Raw genomic sequence first — 24,678 nt, 5'->3', positions numbered from 1 at the left:
AACAGTGGTTTACCCCCACATATGGGGTATCGACGTACTCAGGAGAAATTGCACAACAACTTTTGTGGTCTAATTTCTCCTGTTACCCTTGTGAAAATAAGAATTTGTGGGCGAAAAGATCATTTTTGTGTAAACAAATGCGATTTATTTTTTTCACGGCTCTACATTATAAACTTCTGTGAAGCACTTGGGGGCTCAAATTGCTCACCACACATCTAGATAAGTTCCTTAAGGGGTCTATATTCCAAAATGGTGTCACTTGTGGGGAGTTTCCACTGTTTAGGCACACATGGGCTCTCTAAACGTGACATGGCATCCAATCTCAATTCCAGCCAATTCTGCATTGAAAAAGTCAAACGGCGCTCCTTCACTTCCAAGCTCTGCAGTGCGCCGAAACAGTGGTTTACCCCCACATATGTGGTATCGGCGTATTCAGGAGAAATTGCACAACAAAATGTATGGTTTAATTTATGTTTTTACACTTGTGAAAATAAAAAAAAATGGTTCTGAAGTAAAATGTTTGCAAAAAAACGTTAAATGTTCGTTTTTTCCTTCCACATTGTTTCAGTTCCTGTGAAGCACGTAAAGGGTTAATAAACTTCTTGAATGTGGTTTTGAGAACCTTGAGGGGTGCAGTTTTTAGAATGGTGTCACACTTGGTTATTTTCTATCATATAGACCCCTCAAAATGACTTCAAATGTGATGTGGTGCCTAAAAAAAATGGTGTTGTAAAAATGAGAAATTGCTGGTCAACTTTTAACCCTTATAACTCCCTAACAAAAAAAAATTTTTGTTTCCAAAATTGTGCTGATTTAAAATAGACATGTGGGAAATGTTATTTATTAACTATTTTTCGTGACATATGTCTCTGATTTAAGGGCATAAAAATACAAAGTTTGAAAATTGCTACATTTTAAAAATTTTCGCCATATTTCCATTTTTTTCATAAATAATCGCAAGTAATATCGAAGAAATGTTACCACTAACATGAAGTACAATATGTCACGAAAAAACAATCTCAGAATCAGCGGGATCCGTTGAAGCGTTCCAGAGTTATAACCTCATAAAGTAAAAATTGGCTCGGTCATTAAGTACCAAATTGGCTCTGTCACTAAGGGGTTAAGATACAAGCCAGGTGCTACCAATGCGCCAATAACAACATGCAATTGGAGAAAGAAGAGAGAAGCGCAATGAAGGAGCACACACAGCCATAGTATTAAATGTGAAAAAAATGCTTTATTGAGACCAAGTTAAAGTGCATATAAACATAAAAACATATTTAAAAAGCATATAAAACATACCCACACACATATTCAATATTCTCTGGATATGGGGATATGAAAAATAGCAGGCTCCCAGGAAAAAGATAATACCTAAAGATCACCCAGTGAGTCACATACAATATTAATATAACAACGTTAAATCATGCGCGTGCTTCTGTTTCTGCTTCCAGTGTCAAATCTGCCCTTACATTGATCTTCAATAATTGGGTCTGATTTCACAAATATACAGTGATAAACCTGATATCCTGTGTTTTAATGAGTTAGATAAATATTAACCCACATCAAATCACACTATATATAAGCACATGAACAATCTCAATAAGCATGTGGGACAATAGGATAATATGAGTAATATGTCCAACAAAAATCAGGATACAGAGATAATGCTGGAATGTCCCTGAGTTGCAATATATAAATCTATGTTTTAGTGTATATATATATCACTGGTAAGGGTGCCCCCACCGGAATACCTACTACATGCACTGTCCATCTACTATATAATTGTCTAAGGGGTACTTCCGTCTGTCCTTCTGTCTGTCTGTCTGTAATGGTTATTCGTTCGCTGATTGGTCGCGGCAGCTGCCTGTCATGGCTGCCGCGACCAATCAGCGACGCGTACAGTCCGGAAGAAAATGGCCGCTTCTTACTCCCCGCACTCACTGCCCGGCGCTCGCATACTCCCCTCCAGTCTGCCCTCACACAGGGTTAATGGCAGCGGTAACGGAACGCGTTATGCCGCGGTGTAATGCAATCCGTTACCGCTGCTATTAACTCTGTGTGACCAAGTTTTTTACTATTGACGCAGCCTATGCAGCGCCAATAGTAAAAACATCGAATGTTAAAAATTATAAAAAAAATAAAAAATGATTATATACTCACTTCTTGCCGCCTTTCCCGCTCCTCACGATACAACCGGCACTTTCCGGTCGCACGGATGGTGTGGCAGAAGGACCTGCCATGACGTCACGGTCATGTGACCGCGACGTCATCACAAGTCCTGTGCGCCTGCGTGAAAAGGACCTGCCGTGACGTCACGGTCATGTGACCGCTACACGGCCATGTGACCGCGATGTCACGGCAGGTCCTGCACGACAAGGACCTTGCCACTTGCAATGGAGCGGTCCCAGGAGTGTGGCGAGGAGCGGCAAAGGCGGCGGATGGTAAGTATAGCAGGACTTCCAACGGGCCTTCGGAAGGTGAGTATATGTTTATTTTTTTTTTACGTCTCTATACTACGTGGCTCTGTGCTGGGCAATGTACTACGTGGCTGGACAATATACTTCGTAACTGGGCAATAAACTACGCGGCTGGGCAATATACTATGTGGCTGGACAATATACTCCGTAACTGGGCAATATACTACGTAACTGGGCAATATACTACATGGCTCTGCTATATACTATGTGGCTGGGCAATATACTACGTGACTGAGCAATATACCGTACTACGTGCCTCTGCTATATACTACGTGGCTGGGCAATATACTACGTAACTGGGCAATATACTTCGTGGCTGGGCAATATACTACGTGACTGGCCAATATACTACGTGACTGGGCAATATACTACGTGGCTGGGCAATATACTACGTGGCTGAGCGATATACTACGTGGGCTGTGAAATATACTATGTGGGCTGTGCAATATACTACGTGACTGGGCAATATACTACGTGGCTGGGCAAGATACTATGTGGCTGGACAATATACTCCGTAACTGGGCAATATACTACGTAACTGGGCAATATACTACATGGCTCTGCTATATACTATGTGGCTGGGCAATATACTATGTGACTGAGCAATATACCGTACTACGTGCCTCTGCTATATACTACGTGGCTGGGCAATATACTACGTAACTGGGCAATATACTACGTGGCTGGGCAATATACTACGTGACTGGCCAATATACTACGTGACTGGGCAATATACTACGTGGCTGGGCAATATACTACGTGACTTGGCAATATACTACGTGGCTGGGCAATATACTACATGACTGGGCAATATACTACGTGACTGGGCAATATACTACGTGGCTGGGCAATATACTACGTGACTGGGCAATATACTACGTGGCTGGGCAATATACTACGTGACTGGGCAATATACTACATGGCTGGGCAATATACTACGTGGCTGGACAATATACTATGTGGCTGGGCAATATACTACGTGGCTGGGCAATATGCTACGTCACTGGGCAATATACTACGTGGCTGGGCAATATACTACGCGGCTGGGCAATATACTACGTGGGCTGTGAAATATACTACGTGGGCTGTGCAATATACTACGTGACTGGGCAATATACTACGTGGCTGGGCAATATACTACGTGGCTGGGCAGTATACTACGTGGCTGGGCAATATACTATGTGTGCTGCGCAATATACTATGTGGACATGCATATTCTAGAATACCCGAGTGAGCCCAGTGAGTATAACAGCATCATTATTTAATTATGTGTTATGGACAGTGCATGTAGTAGGTATTCCGGTGGGGGCACCCTTACCAGTGATATATATATACACTAAAACATAGACTTATATATTGCAACTCAGGGACATTCCAGCATTATCTCTGTATCCTGTTTTTTGTTGGACATATTACTCATATTATTCTATTGTCCCACATGCTTATTGAGATTGTTCATGTGCTTATATATAGTGTGATTTGATGTGGGTTAATATTTATCTAACTCATTAAAACACAGGATATCAGGTTTATCACTGTTTATTTGTGAAATCAGATCCAATTATTGAAGATCAATGTAAGGGCAGATTTGACACCGGAAGCCGAAATAGAAGCACGCGCATGATTTAACGTTGTTATATTAATATTGTATGTGACTCACTGGGTGATCTTTAGGGATTATCTTTCCCCTGGGAGCCTGCTATTTTTCATATCCCCATATCCAGAGAATATTGAATATGTGTGTATGTATGTTTTATATGCTTTTTTAATATGTTTTTATGTTTATATGCACTTTAACTTGGTCTCAATAAAGCATTTTTTCACATTTAATACTATGGCTGTGTGTGCTCCTTCATTGCGCTTCTCTCTTCTTTCTCCTATTGCGTGATGGGCTCTACCTGATTACACTACATTTAGAAAGGACAGGAAAGACCAAAAAGGTGGAGGGGTGTGCATTTTCATAAAATCCAACTTAAAACCTGTGCTCAGTGAAGACGCTGGGGAGAGTAACGGTAAGGCCGGTTTCACACGTCAGTGGCTCCGGTACGTGAGGTGACAGTTTCTCCACGTACCGGAGACACTGACTCACGTAGACACATTAAATTCAATGTGTCTCTGCACATGTCAGCGTGTTTTCACGGACCATGTGTCCGTTTGGAAAACACGGAGACATGTCAGTGTTCGTGGGAGCGCACGTATTACACGGACCCATTAAAGTCAATGAGTCCATGTAAAACACGTACCGTACATGGATGTTGTCCGTGTGCAGTCCGTGTGCCATGCAGGAGACAGCGCTACTGTAAGCGCTGTCCCCCCGCGTGTGGTGCTGAAGACCCATTCATTTCTTCTCTCCAGCAGCGTTCGCTGGAAAGAAGGAATGAATAATCTTTTTTTTTAATTTATTTTTGTTTTTAAAATAAAGTTGCTGGTAATCTGCCCCCTCCCACCCCCTGTGTGCCCCCCCCCCCCCGCTGGCATTAAAATACTTACCCAGCTCCCTCGGCGATTGCATCCTCTCAGCATCGCTGCTTGTCCTGTATGAGCGGTCACGTGGTGCCGCACATTACATTGATGAATATGCGGCTCCACCTCCCATAGGGGTGGAGCCGCATATTCATCACTGTAATGGGCGGCACCACGTGACCGCTCGTACAGGAGAAGCTGCGGCGAGGACAGGAAGCAGCGAGGGAGCCGGGTAAGTATTTTATTAACAGCAGGGGGGGGGGGCACAGGGGGTGGGAGGGGGTTGGGGACAGCGATCTTTTTTTTTAACCCCTTTAAGACATCGGACGTACTATCCCGTCCATGTGGGGTGGGCCCCTATGACCATGGACGGGATAGTACGTCCAGCGCGATCGGCGGCGCTCACTGGGGGAGGGCCGCCGATCGCGGCCGGGTGTCAGCTGCCTATCGCAGCTGACATCCGACACTATGTGCCAGGAGCGGTCACGGACCGCCCCCGGCACATTAACCCCTGGCACACCGCAATCAAAGATGATCGCGATGTGCCGGCAGTGCAGGGAAGCACCGCGCAGGGAGGGGGCTCCCTGCGGGCTTCCCTGAGCCCCCCGCAGCAACGCGATGTGATCGCGTTGCTGCGAGGGTCTTACCTCCCTCCCTCCCTGCTCGAGCCCCGGATCCAAGATGGCCGCGGATCCGGGTCCTGCAGGGAGGGAGGTGGCTTCACAGAGCCTGCTCAGAGCAGGCACTGTGAAGCAGCCTGCACTGCTCTCAGATCGGTGATCTGACAGAGTGCTGTGCAAACTGTCAGATCACCGATCTGTGATGTCCCCCCCTGGGACAAAGTAAAAAAGTAAAAAAAAAAATTTTCAAATGTGTAAAAAAAAATAAAAAAAAATATTCCAAAATAATGAAAAAATATATATATATTATTCCCATAAATACATTTCTTTATCTAAATAAAAAAAAAAAAAAACAATAAAAGTACACATATTTAGTATCGCCGCGTCCGTAACAACCCGACCTATAAAACTGGCCCACTAGTTAACCCCTTCAGTAAACACCGTAAGAAAAAAAAAAAAAAAACGAGGCAAAAAACAACGCTTTATTATCATACTGCCGAACAAAAAGTGGAATAACACGCGATCAAAAACACAGATATAAATAATCATGGTACCGCTGAAAACGTCATCTTGTCCCGCAAAAAATGAGCCGCCATACAGCATCATCAGCAAAAAAATAAAAAAGTTATAGTCCTGAGAATAAAGCGATGCCAAAACAATTATTTTTTCTATAAAATAGTTTTTATCGTATAAAAGCGCCAAAACATAAAAAAATGATATAAATGAGGTGTCGCTGTAATCGTACTGACCCGAAGAATAAAACTGCTTTATCAATTTTACCAAACGCGGAACGGTATAAACGCCTCCCCCAAAAGAAATTCATGAATAGCTGGTTTTTGGTCATTCTGCCTCACAAAAATCGGAATAAAAAGCGATCAAAAAATGTCACGTGCCCGAAAATGTTACCAATAAAAACGTCAACTCGTCCCGCAAAAAACAAGACCTCACATGACTCTGTGGACCAAAATATAGAAAAATTATAGCTCTCAAAATGTGGTAACGCAAAAAATATTTTTTGTAATAAAAAGCGTCTTTCAGTGTGTGACGGCTGCCAATCATAAAAATCCGCTAAAAAACCCGCTATAAAAGTAAATCAAACCCCCCTTCATCACCCCCTTAGTTAGGGAAAAATTAAAAAAATGTATTTATTTCCATTTTCCCATTAGGGCTAGGGTTAGAGTTAGGGCTAGGGTTAGGGCTAGGGTTAGGGCTAGGGCTAGGGTTAGGGCTAGGGTTAGGGCTAGGGTTAGGGTTAGGGCTAGGGCTAGGGTTAGGGCTAAGGTTAGGGTTAGGGCTAGGGTTAGGGCTAGGGTTAGGGTTAGGGCTAGGGTTAGGGCTAGGGTTAGGGCTAGGGCTAGGGTTAGGGCTAGGGTTAGGGTTAGGGCTAGGGTTAGGGCTAGGGCTAGGGTTAGGGTTAGGGCTAGGGTTAGGGTTAGAGCTAGGGTTAGGGCTAGGGTTAGGATTAGGGTTAGGGCTAGGGCTACAGTTTGGGTTGGGGCTAAAGTTACAGTTAGGGTTTAGATTACATTTACAGTTGGGAATGGGGTTGGGATTAGGGTTAGGGGTGTCTGGGTTAGAGGTGTGGTTAGGGTTACTGTTGGGATTAGGGTTAGGGGTGTGTTTGGATTAGGGTTTCAGTTATAATTGTGGGGTTTCCACTGTTTAGGCACATCAGGGGCTCTCCATAAGCGACATGGCGTCCGATCTCAATTCCAGCCAATTCTGCGTTGAAAAAGTAAAACAGTGCTTCTTCCCTTCCGAGCTCTCCCGTGTGCCCAAACAGGGGTTTACCCCAACATATGGGGTATCAGCGTACTCAGGACAAATAGGACAACAACTTTTGGGGTCCAATTTCTCCTGTTACCCTTGGGAAAATACAAAACTCGGGGCTAAAACATATTTTTTGTGGGAAAAAAAACGATTTTTTATTTTCACGGCTCTGCGTTATAAACTGTAGTGAAACACTTGGGGGTTCAAAGTTCTCACAACACATCTAGATTAGTTCCCTGGGGGGTCTAGTTTCCAATATGTGGTCACTTGTGGGGGGTTTCTACTGTTTAGGTACATTAGGGGTTCTGCAAACGCAATGTGACGTCTGCAGACCATTCCATCTAAGTCTGCATTCCAAATGGCGCTCCTTCCCTTCCGAGCTCTGCCATGCGCTCAAACGGTGGTTTCCCCCAACATACGGGGTATCAGCGTACTCAGGACAAATTGGACAACAACTTTTGGGGTCGAATTTCTCCTCTTACCCTCGGGAAAATACAAAACTGGGGGCTAAAAAATAATTTTTGGGGGAAAGATTTATTTTTTTAATTTTCACGGCTCTGCGTTACAAACTGTAGTGAAACACTTGGGGGTTCAAAGCTATCACAACACATCTAGATGAGTTCCTTAGGGGGTCTAGTTTCCAAAATGGTGTCACTTGTGGGAGGTTTCTACTGTTTAGGTACATTAGGGGCTCTGCAAATGCAATGTGACACCTGCAGACCATTCCATCTAAGTCCTCATTCCAAATGGAGCTCCTTCCCTTCCGAGCCCTCCCATGCGCCCAAACAGTGGTTCCCCTCCACATATGGGGTATCAGCGCACTCAGGACAAATTGGATAACAAATTGTGGGGTTGAATTTCTCCTGTTACCCTCGGGAAAATACAAAACTGGGGGCTAAAAAATAATTTTTGTGGGAAAAAATTTTTGTTTTATTTTTACGGCTCTCCATTATAAACTTCTGTGAAGCCCTTGGTGGGTCAAAGTGCTCAGCACACATCTAGATAAGTTCCTAAGGGGGTCTACTTTCCAAAATGGTGTCACTTGTGGGGGGGTTTCTACTGTTTAGGTACATTAGGGGCTCTGCAAACGCAATGTGACACCTGCAGACCATTCCATCTAAGTCTGCATTCAAATGGCACTCCTTCCCTTCTGAGCCCTCCCATGTGCCCAAACAGTGGTTCCCCCCACATATGGTGTATCATCGCACTCAGGACAAATTGGGCAACACATTTTGGGGTCCAATTTCTCCTGTTACCCTCAGGAAAATACAAAACTGGGGGCTAAAAAAATAATTTTTGTGGGAAAAAAAATTTAGTTTTATTTTTACGGCTCTGCATTATAAACTTCTGTGAAGCACTTGGTGGGTCAAAGTGCTCACCACACCTCTAGATAAGTTCCGTAGGGGGTCTACTTTCCAAAATGGTGTCATTTGTGGGGGGTTTCAATGTTTAGGCACATCAGTGGCTCTTCAAACGCAACATGGCGTTCTATCTCAATTCCTGTCAATTTTGCTTTGAAAAGTCAAACGGCGCTCCTTCCCTTCCGAGCTCTCCCATCCGCCCAAACAGTGGTTTACCCCCACATATGGGGTATCAGCGTACTCAGGACAAATTGTACAACAACTTTTGGGGTCCAATTTCTTCTCTTACCCTTGGGAAAATAAAAAATTGGGGGCGAAAAGATAATTTTTGTGAAAAAATATGATTTTTTATTTTTACGGTTCTACATTATAAACTTCTGTGAAGCACTTGGTGGGTCAAAGTGCTCACCACACCTCTAGATAAGTTTTTTAGGGGGTCTACTTTCCAAAATGGTGTCACTTGTGGGGGGTTTCAATGTTTAGGCACATCAGTGGCTCTTCAAACGCAACATGGCGTCCCATCTCAATTCCTGTCAATTTTGCATTGAAAAGTCAAACGGCGCTCCTTCCCTTCCGAGCTCTCCCATCCGCCCAAACAGTGGTTTACCCCCACATATGGGCTATCAGTGTACTCAGGACAAATTGTACAACAACTTTTGGGGTCCAATTTCTTCTCTTACCCTTGGGAAAATAAAAAATTGGGGGCGAAACGATAATTTTTCTGAAAAAATATGATTTTTTATTTTTACGGTTCTACATTATAAACTTCTGTGAAGCACTTGGTGGGTCAAAGTGCTCACCACACCTCTAGATAAGTTCCTTAGGGGGTCTACTTTCCAAAATGGTGTCACTTGTGGGGGGTTTCAATGTTTAGCCACATCAGGGGCTCTCCAAACGAAACATGGCGTCCCATCTCAATTCCAGTCACTTTTGCATTGAAAAGTCAAATGGCACTCCTTCGCTTCCGAGCTCTGCCATGCGCCCAAACAGTGGTTTACCCCCACATGTGGGGTATTGGCATACTCAGGACAAATTGTACAACAATGTTTGGGGTCCATTTTCTCCTGTTACCCTTGGTAAAATAACAAATTGGAGCTGAATTAAATTTTTTGTGAAAAAAAGTTAAATGTTCATTTTTATTTAAACATTCAAAAAATTCCTGTGAAACACTTGAAGGGTTAATAAACTTCTTGAATATGGTTTTGAGCACCTTGAGGGGTGTAGTTTTTAGAATGGTGTCACACTTGGGTATTTTCTATCATATAGACCCCTCAAAACGACTTCAAATGAGATGTGGTCCCTAAAATAAAATGGTGTTGTAGAAATGAGAAATTGCTGGTCAACTTTTAACCCTTATAACTCCCTAACAAAAAAACATTTTGGTTCCAAAATTGTGCTGATGTAAAGTAGACATGTGGGAAATGTTACTTATTAAGTATTTTGTGTGACATATCTCTGTGATTTAATTGCATAAAAATTCAAAGTTGGAAAATTGCGAAATTTTCATAATTTTCGCCAAATTTCTGTTTTTTTCACAAATAAACGCAGGTACTATCAAAGAATTTTTACCATTGTCATGAAGTACAATATGTCACGAGAAAATAATGTCAGAATCACCAGGATCCATTGAAGCGTTCCAGAGTTATAACCTCATAAAGGGACAGTGGTCAGAATTGTAAAAATTGGCCCGGTCATTAACGTGCAAACCACCCTTGGGGGTAAAGGGGTTAAACACCCCCCCCAAAAAAAAATAAATTTTTCATATCTTCTCTCCAGCGAACGCTGCTGGAGAGAAGAAATGAATGGCGGCTTCAGCACCAGATACAGGGGACAACGCTTAACTGTAGCGCTGTCTACTGCACGGTGCGTGTGGTACCCAGTGGGCACATTGGTGGCACATGGATGCCGCACGTGTGCCACACTGATGTGCCACGTGAGCACACGGACACACGGACACGGATAATTCCGGTACCGATTTTTCCGGTACCTGAATTATCTGGACATGTGGGACAGGCCTAATGTAGAGTCACTATGGGTAAATATTAGTGATGAGCGAACGTGCTCACCACTACTCGGTACTCGCCCAAGTATCACTATGCTCGGTGTACTCGGGGAAGCACCGAGTATTTCTGGGATTATTCGGTTATTCGGCGGGAGCTCGGGTCTCCGCCATGCAATTCTGGTGCTCTTTAGAGCGCCAATGACAGTGCAGGGATTGTCAGCCATGCACTGTAATGCTGCAGCCATCTTTGTTGTGGTATTATTATTATTATTATTATTATTATTATTTATTATTATAGCGCCATTTATTCCATGGCGCTTTACATGTGAGGAGGGGTATACATAATAAAACAAGTACAATAATCTTGAAAAATACAAGTCACAACTGGTACAGGAGGAGAGAGGACCCTGCCCGCGAGGTCTCACAATCTACAAGGGATGGGTGAGGATACAGTAGGTGAGGGTAGAGCTGGCCGTGCAGCGGTTTGGTCAATCGGTGGTTACTGCAGGTTGTAGGCTTGTCGGAAGAGGTGGGTCTTCAGGTTCTTTTTGAAGGTTTCGATGGTAGGCGAGAGTCTGATATGTTGTGGTAGAGCATTCCAGAGTAGGGGGGATGCACGAGAGAAATCTTGTATGCGATTGTGGGAAGAGGAGATAATAGGGGAGTAGAGAAGGAGATCTTGTGAGGATCGGAGGTTGCGTGCAGGAAAGTACCGGGAGACGAGGTCACAGATGTATGGAGGAGACAGGTTGTGGATGGCTTTATATGTCATGGTTAGGCTTTTGTACTGGAGTCTCTGGGTGATGGGGAGCCAGTGCAGGGATTGACAGAGGGGAGAGGCCGGGGAATAGCGGGGGGACAGGTGGATTAGTCGGGCAGCAGAGTTTAGAATAGATTGGAGGGGTGCAAGAGTGTTAGAGGGGAGGCCACAGAGCAGGAGGTTACAGTAGTCAAGGCGGGAGATGATGAGGGCATGGACTAGGGTTTTTGCAGATTCTTGGTTTAGGAATGTGCGGATCCGTGAAATATTTTTGAGTTGGAGGCGGCAGGAAGTGGAAAGGGTTTGGATATGTGGTTTAAAGGAGAGATCAGTGTCAAGGATTACCCCAAGACAGCGGGCTTGTGGGACTGGGGAGAGTGGGCAGCCGTTTACTGTAATGGATAGGTTCGTTGGGGAGATCGCGTGAGATGGGGGAAAGATGATGAATTCTGTTTTGTCCATGTTAAGTTTTAGAAATCTAGTGGAGAAGAAGGATGAAATAGCAGACAGACATTGAGGGATTCTGGTTAGTAGGGAGGTGATATCTGGTCCAGAGATGTAGATCTGTGTGTCGTCAGCATAGAGATGATACTGAAAGCCGTGAGATTCTATGAGCTGTCCCAGGCCAAAGGTGTAGATGGAGAAGAGCAGGGGTCCTAGAACTGAACCTTGCGGGACTCCGACAGATAGGTATTACAGTGATTAGCTGGCCGCACGGCGTCATCATGTCTATAAGAGACCTGAGGCCGCCCTGCTCGCCACATTCTACTATGGACTTAGCGAGTGTAAGGAGAGCTGCTGCTGAGATAGGGTCCGAATCATCCTTTTAACCCCTAAAGCCCCAAGGGTGGTTTGCACGTTAATGACCGGGCCAATTTTTACAATTCGACCACTGTCCCTTTATGAGGTTATAACTCTGGAACGCTTCAACAGATCCTAATGGTTCTGACACTGTTTTCTCATGACATATTGTACTTTATGATAGTGGTAAAATTTCTTTGGTATTACCTGCGTTTATTTGTGAAAAAATGGAAATTTGGCAAAAATTTAGAAAATTTCACAATTTTCAAACTTTGAATTTTTATGCCCTTAAATCACAGAGATATGTCACACAAAATACTTAATAAGTAACATTATCCACATGTTTACTTTATATCAGCACAATTTTGGAAACAAAATTGTTTTTGCTAGGAAGTTTTAAGGGTTAAAATTTGACCAGCGATTTCTCATTTTTTCAACAAAATTTACAAAACCATTTATTTTAGGGACCACTTCACATTTGAAGTCAGTTTGAGGGGTCTGTATGGCTGAAAATACCCAAAAGTGACACCATTCTAAAAACTGCACCCCTCAAGGTGCTCAAAACCCCATTCAAGAAGTTTATTAACCCTTCAGGTGTTTCACAGCAGCAGAAGCAACATGGAAGGAAAAAAATAACATTTAACTTTTTAAATTAAAATGATATTTTAGCGACAATTTTTTATTTTCCCAAGGGTAAAAGGAGAAAGTGGACCCCAAAAGGTATTGTACAATTTGCCCTGAGTACACGGATACCCCATATATGGCGGGGGGGAACCACTGTTTGGGCGCACGGCAAGGCTCGGAAGGGAAGGAGCGCCATTTTATTTTTTGAATGAAAATTGGCTCCAATCTTTAACGGACACCATGTTGCGTTTGGAAAGCCCCTGTGTGCCTAAAGATTGGAGCTCCCCACAAGTGACCCCATTTTGGAAATTAGACCCCCCAAGGAACTTATCTAGATTCATAGTGAGCACTTTGAAGCCCCAGGTGCTTCACAAATTGATCCGTAAAAATGAAAAAGTACTTTTTTTTCACAAAAAAATTCTTTTAGCCTCAATTTTTTCATTTTCACATGGGCAACAGGATAAAATGAATCCTAAAATTTGTTGGGCAACTTCTCCTGAGTGCACTGATACCTCATATGTGGGGGTAAACTACTGTTTGGGTGCACGACAAGGCTCGGAAGGGAGGGGGCGCCATTTGACTTTTTGAATGAAAAATTAGCTCCAATCGTTAGCGGATACCATGTCGCGTTTGGAGAGCCCCTATGTGCCTAAACATTGGAGCTTCCCCAAATGTGACCCCCATTTTGGAAACTAGACCTCCCATGGAACTTATGTAGATGTGTGGTGAGCATTTTTTACCCCCAAGTGCTTCACAGAAGTTTATAACATAGAGCCGTGAAAATAAAAAATCTTTTTCTTTTCCTCAAAAATGATTTTTTTAGTCTGCAATTTTTTATTTTCTCAAAGGTAACAGGGGAAATTGGACCCCAAAGTTGTTGTCCAGTTTGTCCTGAGTACATTGGTACCCAATATATGGGGGTAAGCCACTATTTGGGCACACGTCGGGGCTCGGAAGGAAAGTAGTGATATTTTGAAATGCAGACTTTAATGGAATGGTCTGTGGGCGTCATGTTACGTTTGCAGAGCCCCTGATGTGCCTAAACAGTAGAAACGCCCCACAAGTGACCTCATTTTAGAAACTAGACCCCCAAGGAACTTATCTAGATGTGTGGTGAGCACTTTGAACCCCCAAGTGCTTCACAGAAGTTTATAACATAGAGCCGTGAAAAAAAAAATGTTTCCTCAAAAATGATTTTTTATTCCGCAATTTTTTATTTTCCCAAGGGTAACAGGAGAAATTGGACCCCAAAAGTTGTTGTCCACTTTGTCCTGAGTACGCTGATACCCCATATGTGGGGGTAAACCCCTGTTTGGGCGCACGGGTGAGCTCGTAAGGGAAGAAGCGCTGTTGGCTGAAATTGAGATCATGTCGCGTTTGGAGAGCCCCTGATGTGCCTAAACAGTGGAAACCCCCAATTGTAACTGAAATCCTAACCCTAGCCTCAACCCTAACCCTAGCCCCAACCCTAACCCTAACCCTAGCCCCAACCCTAGCCCCACTGTTTGGGCACACGTCGGGGCTCAGAAGGGAGGGAGCACCATTTGACTTTTTGAACGCAAGATTGGCTGGAAACAATGGTGGCGCCATGTCGCGTTTAGAGACCCCTTATGTGCCTAAACAGTGGAAACCCCTCAATTCTAACTCAAACACTAACCCCAACACACCCCTAACCCTAATCCCAACCCTAACCATAACCCTAACCACAAGCCTAACCCCAACCCCAACACACCGCTAACCCTAATCTTATCCCTAATTCCAACCCCAACCCTAATCCCAACCCTAAATCTAATTCCATCCCTAACCCTAAGGCTGTGTGCCCACGTTGCGGATTCGTGTGCAGATTTTTCAGCGCCGTTTTTGAAATAGCCACGGTAAAATGCACTGCATTTTACCTGTGGTTTTACCGTGGATTTCCTGTGTTTTTTGTGGGGATTTCACCTGCAGTTTTACACCTGCGGATTCCTATTGAGGAACAGGTGTAAAACGCTGCAGAATCAGCACAAAGAATTGACATGCATTGGAAAATACAGCGCTGCATTTCCACGCGGTATTTACTGCACCATGGGCACAGTGGATTTGGTTTCCCATAGGCTTACATGGTACTGTACACCGCATGGAAAACTGCTGCGAATCCACAGCCAAATCCGCACCATGTGCACATACCCTAATTCCAACCCTAATTCTAACCCTAACCCTAGTTATGTAAAGCGCTGCGGAATATGTTAGCGCTATATAAAAATAAAGATTATTATTATTATTATTAGTTCTAACCCTAACCCTAGTTCTAATCCTAACCCTAGTTCAATCCATAATTCTAACCCTAACCTTAGTTCTAACCCTAACCCTAGTTCTAACGATAATTCTAACCCTAACCCTAGCCCTATCCCTAACCCTAGTTCTAACCCGAACCCTAGCCCTAACCCTAACCCTACTTCTACCCCTAACACTAGTGGAAAAATAAAAATAAATATATTTTCTTTATTTTATGATGTTCCCTACCTATGGGGGTGATAAAGGGGGGGCTATTTACAATTTTTTTTTAATTTTGATCACTGTGGTAGAATTTATCACAATGATCAAAATGAATGAACAAATCTGCCGTCTAGCAGATTCGGCGGGCGCACTGCGCATGCACCCACCATTTTGGAAGATGGCGGCGCCCATCCTAGATGCCGAACAGACCCCGGGAAGGACCCCAGGACTCCGGAGGTATGGGGGGGTGGGATCGGACACTTTCAACAGCCAATCAGAGCAATCGTAGCCACGTGGGGGCAAAGCCACCCCCTGGACTGAAGTACCACTCCCCCTGTCCCTCCAGATTGGGTGAAATTGGAGTTAAACCTTTCACCCGATCTGCAGGGACGTGATCCCTCCATGACGCCACATAGGTGTCACAGGTCAGATTGGAACCGACTTTCATGATGCCTAAGTGGCGTCACAGGTCGGGAAGGGGTTAAGGAAATAACACTAGAATCCTGCAGAAAACTTATACCATTTGGTAATAAAATGTCCGTTTTTCGCCGGATCCGTCGCTGTCCGTTTTTTCACCGGACAGAAAACACGTTCCTATGTCCGTTTTCTCTGGCCGCAGGAAAACAAATTTCTGATGAATTCGGAAAAAAACAGATGAAACGTGAGGCCATCCATCGCTAATACAAGTCCATGAGAAAAAACGGATCTGGCGGCAACTTTTGCAGGATCTATTTTTTTTAAAATTTGCTGATTTGTGCCTGACGGCAAAAAACTGATATGTGAAAGTAGCCTCAGGCTCATCGGGTGTGTGGGTCCACCCCAACGCGCATTTTGGATGCTGTTCCTTCGTCAGGGTTGAGCCTTAGCCTGCCCATCCATACAGGCACTATGTTATACCTTGAATTTAACCCCTCCTTACTGGTCATTCATACATGCATATTTTGCACATTATATGTAATATCTAGCTCTAGTTTGACTGGTGTACTCTTTACAGTTGGACAGGCTTCCTACTCTTGTTTATATGTATTATGTGAATTCACATCTTTGGTAGATTATTCCTTGATGTTTGATAAAATGATTTCTACATTGTATGATTCCATTGTCTCACCGACTCCCGGGAAGTCCTTCTGCATTTATGCACCTGTTTTTATGTGGAATTATCCATTATTCTCCCATACTTGTTTTTTTATATAATAAAGTTTAGATGTTTTATACTTTCAACGGATTGTTGAGTTCCAGTACGTGAGCAGTTCACAAACCAGTCAGTGTGATGGCACTTGCAAGCACTGCTGCACCAACAAAAAATGAACATTTTGAAAAGGGACATTGCCACGTGTGGTTGCCCACCTTCTTCCTCTAGTCACACCAATACCTCTGAGGGCCCAATAAAAATTATTATTAATTATAGGAAGAATGAAACCACAGCTACAGCTACGACTGTTTGGTAGCCCAGCTCGACTACTTATCTCTACTGAAGACCCGTTTAGCTTTAAGAGAGTTGGGTGGAGGACATCATCTCTGAAAATATGGTTGTGACGACACAGCATTTTACCTTAACCAATCAGATGTCCATCTATTTTCAGTAAGCCTTGAGGAATAGACGGTTATCTCTATGTTGACATTTGAATGTATGTGTTTCTTTCTTGTTGGTCAAGAAAAACAGACTTTTGGTTGTATAATCCTGTAATATTGACATTTGTTGTAACATATTGTGTTGTTATCCTGGATGACTAGAGACTCAGGGTAATTGAACAATAACTTTTGCTGATATATTGATTACAGATTGTCCAGGCCAGCTAGCTTGCAAAACAGAGCAGTTAAAACTATGCAAATAGATGAAATAATCGAATGCAAGTTGATCTTGTCAGCATTCTGCTCCTTTACCTGTGAATGCTGGCTTGAAGGACAACAACTATGTGAGATATATCCAATCAGATACAGATACATCCAAACATCCAAAAAAACAGAGACTCCATCATGAGGGTAACAGATTTGTCATTCTACCAGGTTAGGAGACTATGGCCCTGGCTGAAATAATACAGATCAGCTCCATTGGCCATTGATGAACCATGGGTACATTTGGGGTAGTCAGGATTTGAACCCTTCTGTTACCTGATCCCTATGGATATGTTTGTGAAAACCAGGAATGGGACCCAGTAGTCACGTGGCTCCATCATGTTTGGAGAAGCTAGGTTGTGACCCTCATGTCAACAGGTCATTGTACCTCAATGGACCCATATAAGAACCAGAATAATTGGCACAACTCATAATATATCAAAACCAGACCGAAGTAGGAAAAGAGGAACCTACAGAGTGTATGTACCCAATAAAAAATAAGCTTTATTAATTAACACTTAAAATATTAAAATAATGAATAAATCAGAGGCTGCTGAGCACACATGCAGAGGAACACTAGCATGGGCAGATGGTGGTTAGAAATACATGTTAGGCATAAAATAAATGTAAATGTAGCATGATCCCCTAATTAAACTGTAGTAAGGTCAGATATAAAAGTTTCCAAAAACATGCATTAAACACAAGCGGAGCCAAAGTAAAGATTAACACTTACATGTAAATCATACCAGCTGCCTGCAGAGTTCCAGCTCGCCTCAACGCACATTTCGTTATGTCTTCATCAGGAGCAGGGCAATTATCCTGATGCCTGAACCACATTCGGCCAAACCCAACAAACTCACACAGAATGAAACCATCAGTTAGTTGCTTTTGCTAGGAAAGAGGGAAACAGGGGCCACGGCACATGTTCAGCATGTTAGGCTAAGCACATGCACCCTTTATGAATTTAGACATGTCACCAAATAGACATAGATAGAGTGAACACAATTCAGACACCCAGATGTCCTAAAAATTGAGGCATTGTCTTTAATTAAGGCATGTATTTAAGGCATTTATTTAAGACTCTAATATGCAAAGATGATTTTTATGTAAGTAGCTTGAAGACTGAGGGACACTGCGGCATAGCCCGCTGTCACCTGACTGCGGGGCCTCTGTATGGCTCCTCCCCGGTCTCCCACGGGGTGACGGCGCTTTGATTGGAGGCCACGCCGCCGGCGGGCGGGGCCTCATTTGAAAAGGGGGTTGGCGCCGATTTGAGCTTCCGGATCCTCTCACTTGGACCCGGACCTGTTTGGGGCTGCCGGCGCTATGGACCCGCTCCAGGAGGCGGTGAGACAAAAAATCAGCAGGGAGGGTAGCGACTGGCTAGCGGCACTACTGGCTGCGAGCGGCTCCCTCCCTGCAGCGAGCCAGGCGATGCCGTCGGGCGGGCGGCGTTCTGGCAGAGCCTCCCGGCCGCCGGCTCGCCTGAGCCCGCCATTAGTAGCAAAGAGGAGCGCGCGCGGCGCGAGTGCGCGCGCTTCCTCACACGTGGGCAGGAGACAGCGCGGCTCAGCAGCTGCAGTCGGGCAGGTGCGGGAGGGGGATTTGGGACACTATTCCAGCGCCGCTCCTTCAGCGGTTAGTATTGTGTGGGAAGGGGCTTCACAGCAGCAGACGCTGAGCACCATAGCCGGGTCAGGTCCCACAACTGCGATTAACATGGGAGGCGCACAGGGGTCATCCGCATCGTCACAAGAGGTGGAAGGGGTAGAAGGCTCACAGGAGCTAATTTCCCCGACACCACAGCCAATGGGGGAAAGCAGCAATGACACGGGGAGAGGATGGGGGACATTAATAACAGCCCAGCAACAGATACGTTCTGCGTCAATACTAGGGCAGCAAATAGTAGGAGGGCACGCAGGAGCTAGAGTGGATTCCCCCTTTCCCTCTTGCCCAGTGATTTTCACAACACCACCTTCTTTAACCCCCGGGGGACAAGTAGTGACACCGCATTTATCTGTAGGAGCGGGAGAACATCAGAATGCTTCAGCAGCTATACCGCTGGTGGCAACCGGTGTTGGACCTCCCACGCAGGGTGCTGGCACCTCGGCTCTGGTTGGCGTTCAGAGTGCGGGTAACCGCCCCGCGCGCAGCGTATCCTCCTCCTCGTCATCAGGACACTATAGACGACGCAGAAAAAGACGTAGGGAACACTACGTTAGCAGGGGGCATTCCCACAGGTCCAAATCCAGTCGCCGAAGCAGGCGGTCTAGGTCATCGAGGTGGCGATCTCCATCATCGTCGGATAGTTCTTCCAGCAGATCTCGCCGACATGTTTCATCACGACGCAGGTCCGCATCCCGGGGGGATCGGCAAAATGCAGATACCCAAGGAGTTCAGGAGCAGAGTCGCCCGGAACCTAGCATGCAACCCGGTGAGTACGCTTTTACGGGGGCCTGGGGTGGCGATAGGGGTACGACCTTGAATTTAACGGACGCAATCCCGCTTGGCTCAGGCAGTGGGAGGATTTTTGTAAATCCCAGGTTACTGCAAACGGCACCGCCTAGACCATCTATCCCCCCTCCCCGCCCGGACATTTACAAGGATGGACTTTTTTGCGGTGTTCCACCCTTAGGGTCGCACTTAGATATCAGTGTGAAGGAACAGATTTGGGCTAACGAATTCATCGACATTTTGTCCCTTGTATCCACCGAACAGCATTCGGTGGACAAGGAGAGAAGGGTAGGCGAAAAAGTGTACGACAGGAAACCGAAAGTAGCCAAAACTATTAACAATTGGCTTCAGGCTTTTGCAGTTCTAGGGTGTGTTATGGGGGAGAAGCATCCGGAACGTTGTTCCGAGCTTTTCATTTATCTAGACAGTATATACAATTCCTACAAGTCACACGGCGGCTCGGCGTGGTGGAAATATGATGAAGATTTCCGCCGCCGGCTAGCCATTAACCCACAATTGGGGTGGGGGGTCAAAGCCACCGATTCATGGTTGCGTTTGATGATGGCGCAAAAAACTCTGCAGCCCTTTCCCGGGTCCCCAATAGTTCAGGGTCATCGGTGGTTCGAAGACCAGGCACCTGTTGGCTCTTCAACGAGGGTCACTGCAAATTCTACGGATTATGCAAATATAAACACGAATGTTCTGCGTGCGGGGGAACCCATTCGGCTTCAAAATGCTCCAGACCCCCTCAAAAAACGGGAAACAATAAGACTCCCGCGGGGGGTGAACCATCTGACACCGGTGAACGCAAAAAACATGGAACCATGGCTGGCCAGATACCCCAATAAACCGGCGGCGGCCCAACTCAGTTTTGGTTTTTCTTTTGGTTTTTTCATTCCCTTTGTTTTCTCGAGTAAACCCCAGTCGTCCCCTAATTTAAAATCTGCTAGGGACTCTCCAGCCATTCTTTATGAAAAATTGAATAAGGAAATTCAAGCAGGACGTTTTCGGGGGCCATTCGACGCCCTCCCATTTTATAACTTGAGGGTTTCCCCATTGGGCATAGTTCCAAAGAAAGAACCGGGAAAATACAGGCTGATTCACCATTTGTCTTACCCCAAAGGCAGCTCGGTGAATGACGGTATCCCGGGTGATGACACTGCGGTAACATATATTCCTTTTGACAGAGCTGTCGAAATGGTCAAAAAAGCGGGCCCGGGCGCCCTTATGGCTAAGTCCGATATTGAATCCGCTTTCCGGCTGCTTCCGGTTCACCCAGATTGCTACCACCTGTTGGGAGCCATGTTCGAGGGGCGATACTACTACGACACATGCCTCCCGATGGGATGCTCAATTTCCTGCCATTATTTTGAAATGTTTAGCACATTTCTGGAATGGGTCGCTCGTAAGGTCACGCATTTGCCATCAATTACGCACTACCTTGACGACTTTTTGATGGTAGGCCCGGCCAATTCGGAATCTTGTTCCCAGGCCCTGGCACAGTTTAAGGAGATCATGTCCCTATTTGGCGTTCCCCTGTCTCCAGAAAAAACGATTGGCCCGGTTCCTGTAATCTCTTTCTTGGGGATTGAAATTGACTCGGTCGCCATGGAGCTCAGGCTGCCCCAAGATAAGATTGTAAAGCTTTTGGATCTAATCGACGGTTTTTTATCGGTCGGTAAGGTCTCATTAGTCCAAATGCAATCTCTCCTCGGTTCACTGAATTTTGCCTGTAAGATAATGCCAATGGGCAGAATTTTTTCTCGCAGGTTGATATTGGCTACGAGAGGCGTGAGGCAACCTCACCACAGGATTAGAATCAGTGCTCAGCTGCGCAGAGATCTGATCATATGGCAGCGTTTCCTCATTTCTTACAATGGCAAAACATGTTTTCAGGAAGAGGAATGCATTAGCGACAGCTTGGGGCTTAAGTTTGGGCTGGCGGACTCGGCAGGCTTCAGTGTTAGTTTTGGGGAGCAGACGTGCGCGGGTTTGTGGCCTGATTCCTGGGTTTCCAGAGCATGGCATCAGGATCCGGTTCTAGTTGAGTTGTTCCCTCTGGCAGCGGCCATGGAATTGTGGGGACGGTCTTTATGCAACAAGCGTATCAGAATTCAGCTCAGATCAGCGAAGGCTATACATGCCATTAATTGTCTGTCATCTTCCTCCTTACCCGCGGTAAAGGTCATAGGCTTCACGGTGTTAAAATGTTTGGAGTACAACGCTTGGATAAAGGCGAGCGCCTATGCCTCTATGAATGATGAATTTACGGATGTTGCACATCGGTTTGATCCACAGGTGCGGTATGGCCGGCAGCCGAAGGAGCTACAGCGAATCCTGGAATGCCCTCCTTTGGTCTGGGATGTCCCGGAGAATTGACTCCCCTGATAAGGTCTTCCATCGCTCCCTCAACCTGGAGAGCATACGGTAAGGCATGGGATGAGTGGTGCAGCTTGGCAGCGGAGAAACCGGTAGGTGCTTCAAGCTCTATGAGACTTCAGGTTACGCTGGCTTTCTTGGCTCGGTTACAGGCCTCGGGGGTTTCGGGAGTGGTAGCTCGTAATCGTCTATCCGGGGTTGCTTTTCATTTTAAGCTACGTGGGTGGCCCGATTCGACCAAACATTTTTTGATTGGGCAGGTACTGAAGGGCTGGCGTCGGGAACGTGTGCAGAACGACCAAAGGAGGCCCATTTCTTTTCAATTGCTATCTAATTTGATCAAGGTTTCAGTTGATGTTTGCGACTCTGTTTACGAAGCCACTCTGATATCGGCGGCTTTTGGCCTGGCGTTTTTTCGGGGCCATGCGGGTTAGCGAAATACTTCCCTCGTCCCGTTGCAGGGCTGGCGGCCTGCAGCTGGACGACTTGGTGATTTGCGACGACGGATTGAGGGTGAGGGTGCGCAAATCCAAAACTGATCGGGAAGGCAGGGGCACTTGGTTCCCTCTTTTTGCCATCGGAGGGGCGGTCTGCCCTTTAGCACTGGTTAAAAACTTCATGCAGGTCAGGAGTAGTGGGTCGCAACTGTTCATTCACGAAAACGGTTCCCCTTTTTTGTCATGTCAGTTTTTGGCGGTCCTCAGGCACGCTCTGTCTTGTCTGGGGTTGCCTGCGGCAGACTTTGGTACCCATTCATTTAGAATCGGCACAGCTACCGAAGCCTCTAGGGCAGGGTTTTTCGAAGCGGACATTCAGAGGGTTTGTAGATGGAGGTCCCGCTGTTTTACCAGGTACATCAGGCCTGAACTTGTCATGTAAGATTTTGTGGCTAAGATAACACTTTTGAGGATGTCGCGTATGTTTTTATCGCCGCTTACCCTAGCTAACAAAGCTTGTATGTGACATTAATGTTGTTCTGTTTGTTTTAGATGGTATGCGGCCCAGCATATGGCTGGTGGGCCATTCGTTCATCTATTGGGCAGCACGGGGTGCAGAGCTGCGACCAGGAGGTCGATCGTTGGGTCTTGCAGGAATGGACGTTATCTGGCGCGGTACAAGGGGACTTACCTGGTCTCAAGTCCTTCCGGAAGTTGTGCGTATTGCAAGAGTCGCGTCTTCGCCGACAGTGGTGGTTATTCACGCCAGAGGGAATGACCTGGCTTCTTTTCCTCTTGCGGAGCTGTTGACCCTGATGAGAGCCGACTTGGACAAATTTCCTGGTTTCTTTTCAGCAATGCGTCTAGTGTGGTCGGAGGTGGTTCCCAGATTGGTCTGGCGTGGTGCCAGGGAGCTGAGCGCCATGGAAAGATCTCGACGCACATTAAACCAGCGGATATCCCGATTCATTAGGTTCAAGAATGGTGTGGTGGTGAGGCACCACCGGCTAGAAGGGGATATATCAGGTTTTCTCCTGCCAGATGGGGTCCATCTGAATGACGCCGGCCTGGATATATTCCTGGATGGTCTTCGAGAAGGGGTGGTTCAGGCGCTCCATTCTTTGGGTGGGTCGTAGCTCGTGGTACGGGCTACTCCGTGGCGGAATGGGTGGAGATTATGGTGGTGAGGATACCTGCACCGGGAGTCCGGAAGGCAGTCAATCTCCCTACACCCGACTGGTTGGCAAATTTTGCCGGTTTTAAGCTGCGACCCAAATCTTAAGCCAAAAGAAAAGATGCAAGTTACAGGAACAAAATTATTTCATAAAATAAACAAGTTATTAGTTTGAATTTTCTGGTGTGGCGTCACTTTGTGGGAGAATATTATCGCGGGTCTCGGCAGTCTGAGGGACACTGCGGCATAGCCCGCTGTCACCTGACTGCGGGGCCTCTGTATGGCTCCTCCCCGGTCTCCCACGGGGTGACGGCGCTTTGATTGGAGGCCACGCCGCCGGGGGGCGGGGCCTCATTTGAAAAGGGGGTTGGCGCCGATTTGAGCTTCCGGATCCTCTCACTTGGACCCGGACCTGTTTCCCGCCCTCCCTCCCTTGTGTTCGATTTGTTGGTTTTTGTGTGTTATTTAGTCGCAGCTGGCGGAATGGGTGGAGATTATGGTGGTGAGGATACCTGCACCGGGAGTCCGGAAGGCAGTCAATCTCCCTACACCCGACTGGTTGGCAAATTTTGCCGGTTTTAAGCTGCGACCCAAATCTTAAGCCAAAAGAAAAGATGCAAGTTACAGGAACAAAATTATTTCATAAAATAAACAAGTTATTAGTTTGAATTTTCTGGTGTGGCGTCACTTTGTGGGAGAATATTATCGCGGGTCTCGGCAGTCTTGCAATTCTGTTTATGGATAGAAGGTGGCAGTAGAACTACAGAGAAATAGTGTATACGAATAGGTGTGTCCCAATGACTTGTAGGAGACTACTATCCTGTACAGGATTTTATTATAGAAGTAGGCAAAAAGCAGGGTTTCAGGAAAGGTAGCATCACTAACCCCTATCCTAGACACTATACTCACATTCTACTCTACAATCCTAAAATAAGGTGCCTTCCAAGGATAGTAACACTTTGTACCAGGACTTGTACTCACTGGTGACTGGTTCATGCAGCATTATTTGATTCTCCCTATTTATTGTACTGTTGGCTGGACC

General features: G+C 45.6%; 1 protein-coding gene across 1 annotated transcript in view; it reads left to right on the top strand.

Annotated features, from left to right (window-relative positions):
* LOC138680898 (uncharacterized) overlaps positions 1 to 24,348 on the top strand; it is a 173,176-nt gene extending 148,828 nt beyond the window's left edge. The window contains exons 4-5 of the mRNA XM_069768112.1: positions 21,945 to 22,073; positions 23,015 to 24,348. Of these exons, the coding sequence (XP_069624213.1) occupies positions 21,945 to 22,073; positions 23,015 to 23,598 (713 nt within the window). The 3' untranslated portion in view covers positions 23,599 to 24,348. The remainder of the gene's footprint in view (positions 1 to 21,944; positions 22,074 to 23,014) is intronic.
* Positions 24,349 to 24,678: the final 330 nt, after the last annotated feature.

This window comes from Ranitomeya imitator, chromosome 5 (genome assembly GCF_032444005.1).
Source record: "Ranitomeya imitator isolate aRanImi1 chromosome 5, aRanImi1.pri, whole genome shotgun sequence".
In the NCBI taxonomy this organism is placed as follows: Eukaryota; Metazoa; Chordata; class Amphibia; order Anura; family Dendrobatidae; genus Ranitomeya; species Ranitomeya imitator.
Note: the sequence above shows the minus strand (reverse complement) of the source record. Positions and strands in the feature narration are given on the sequence as shown.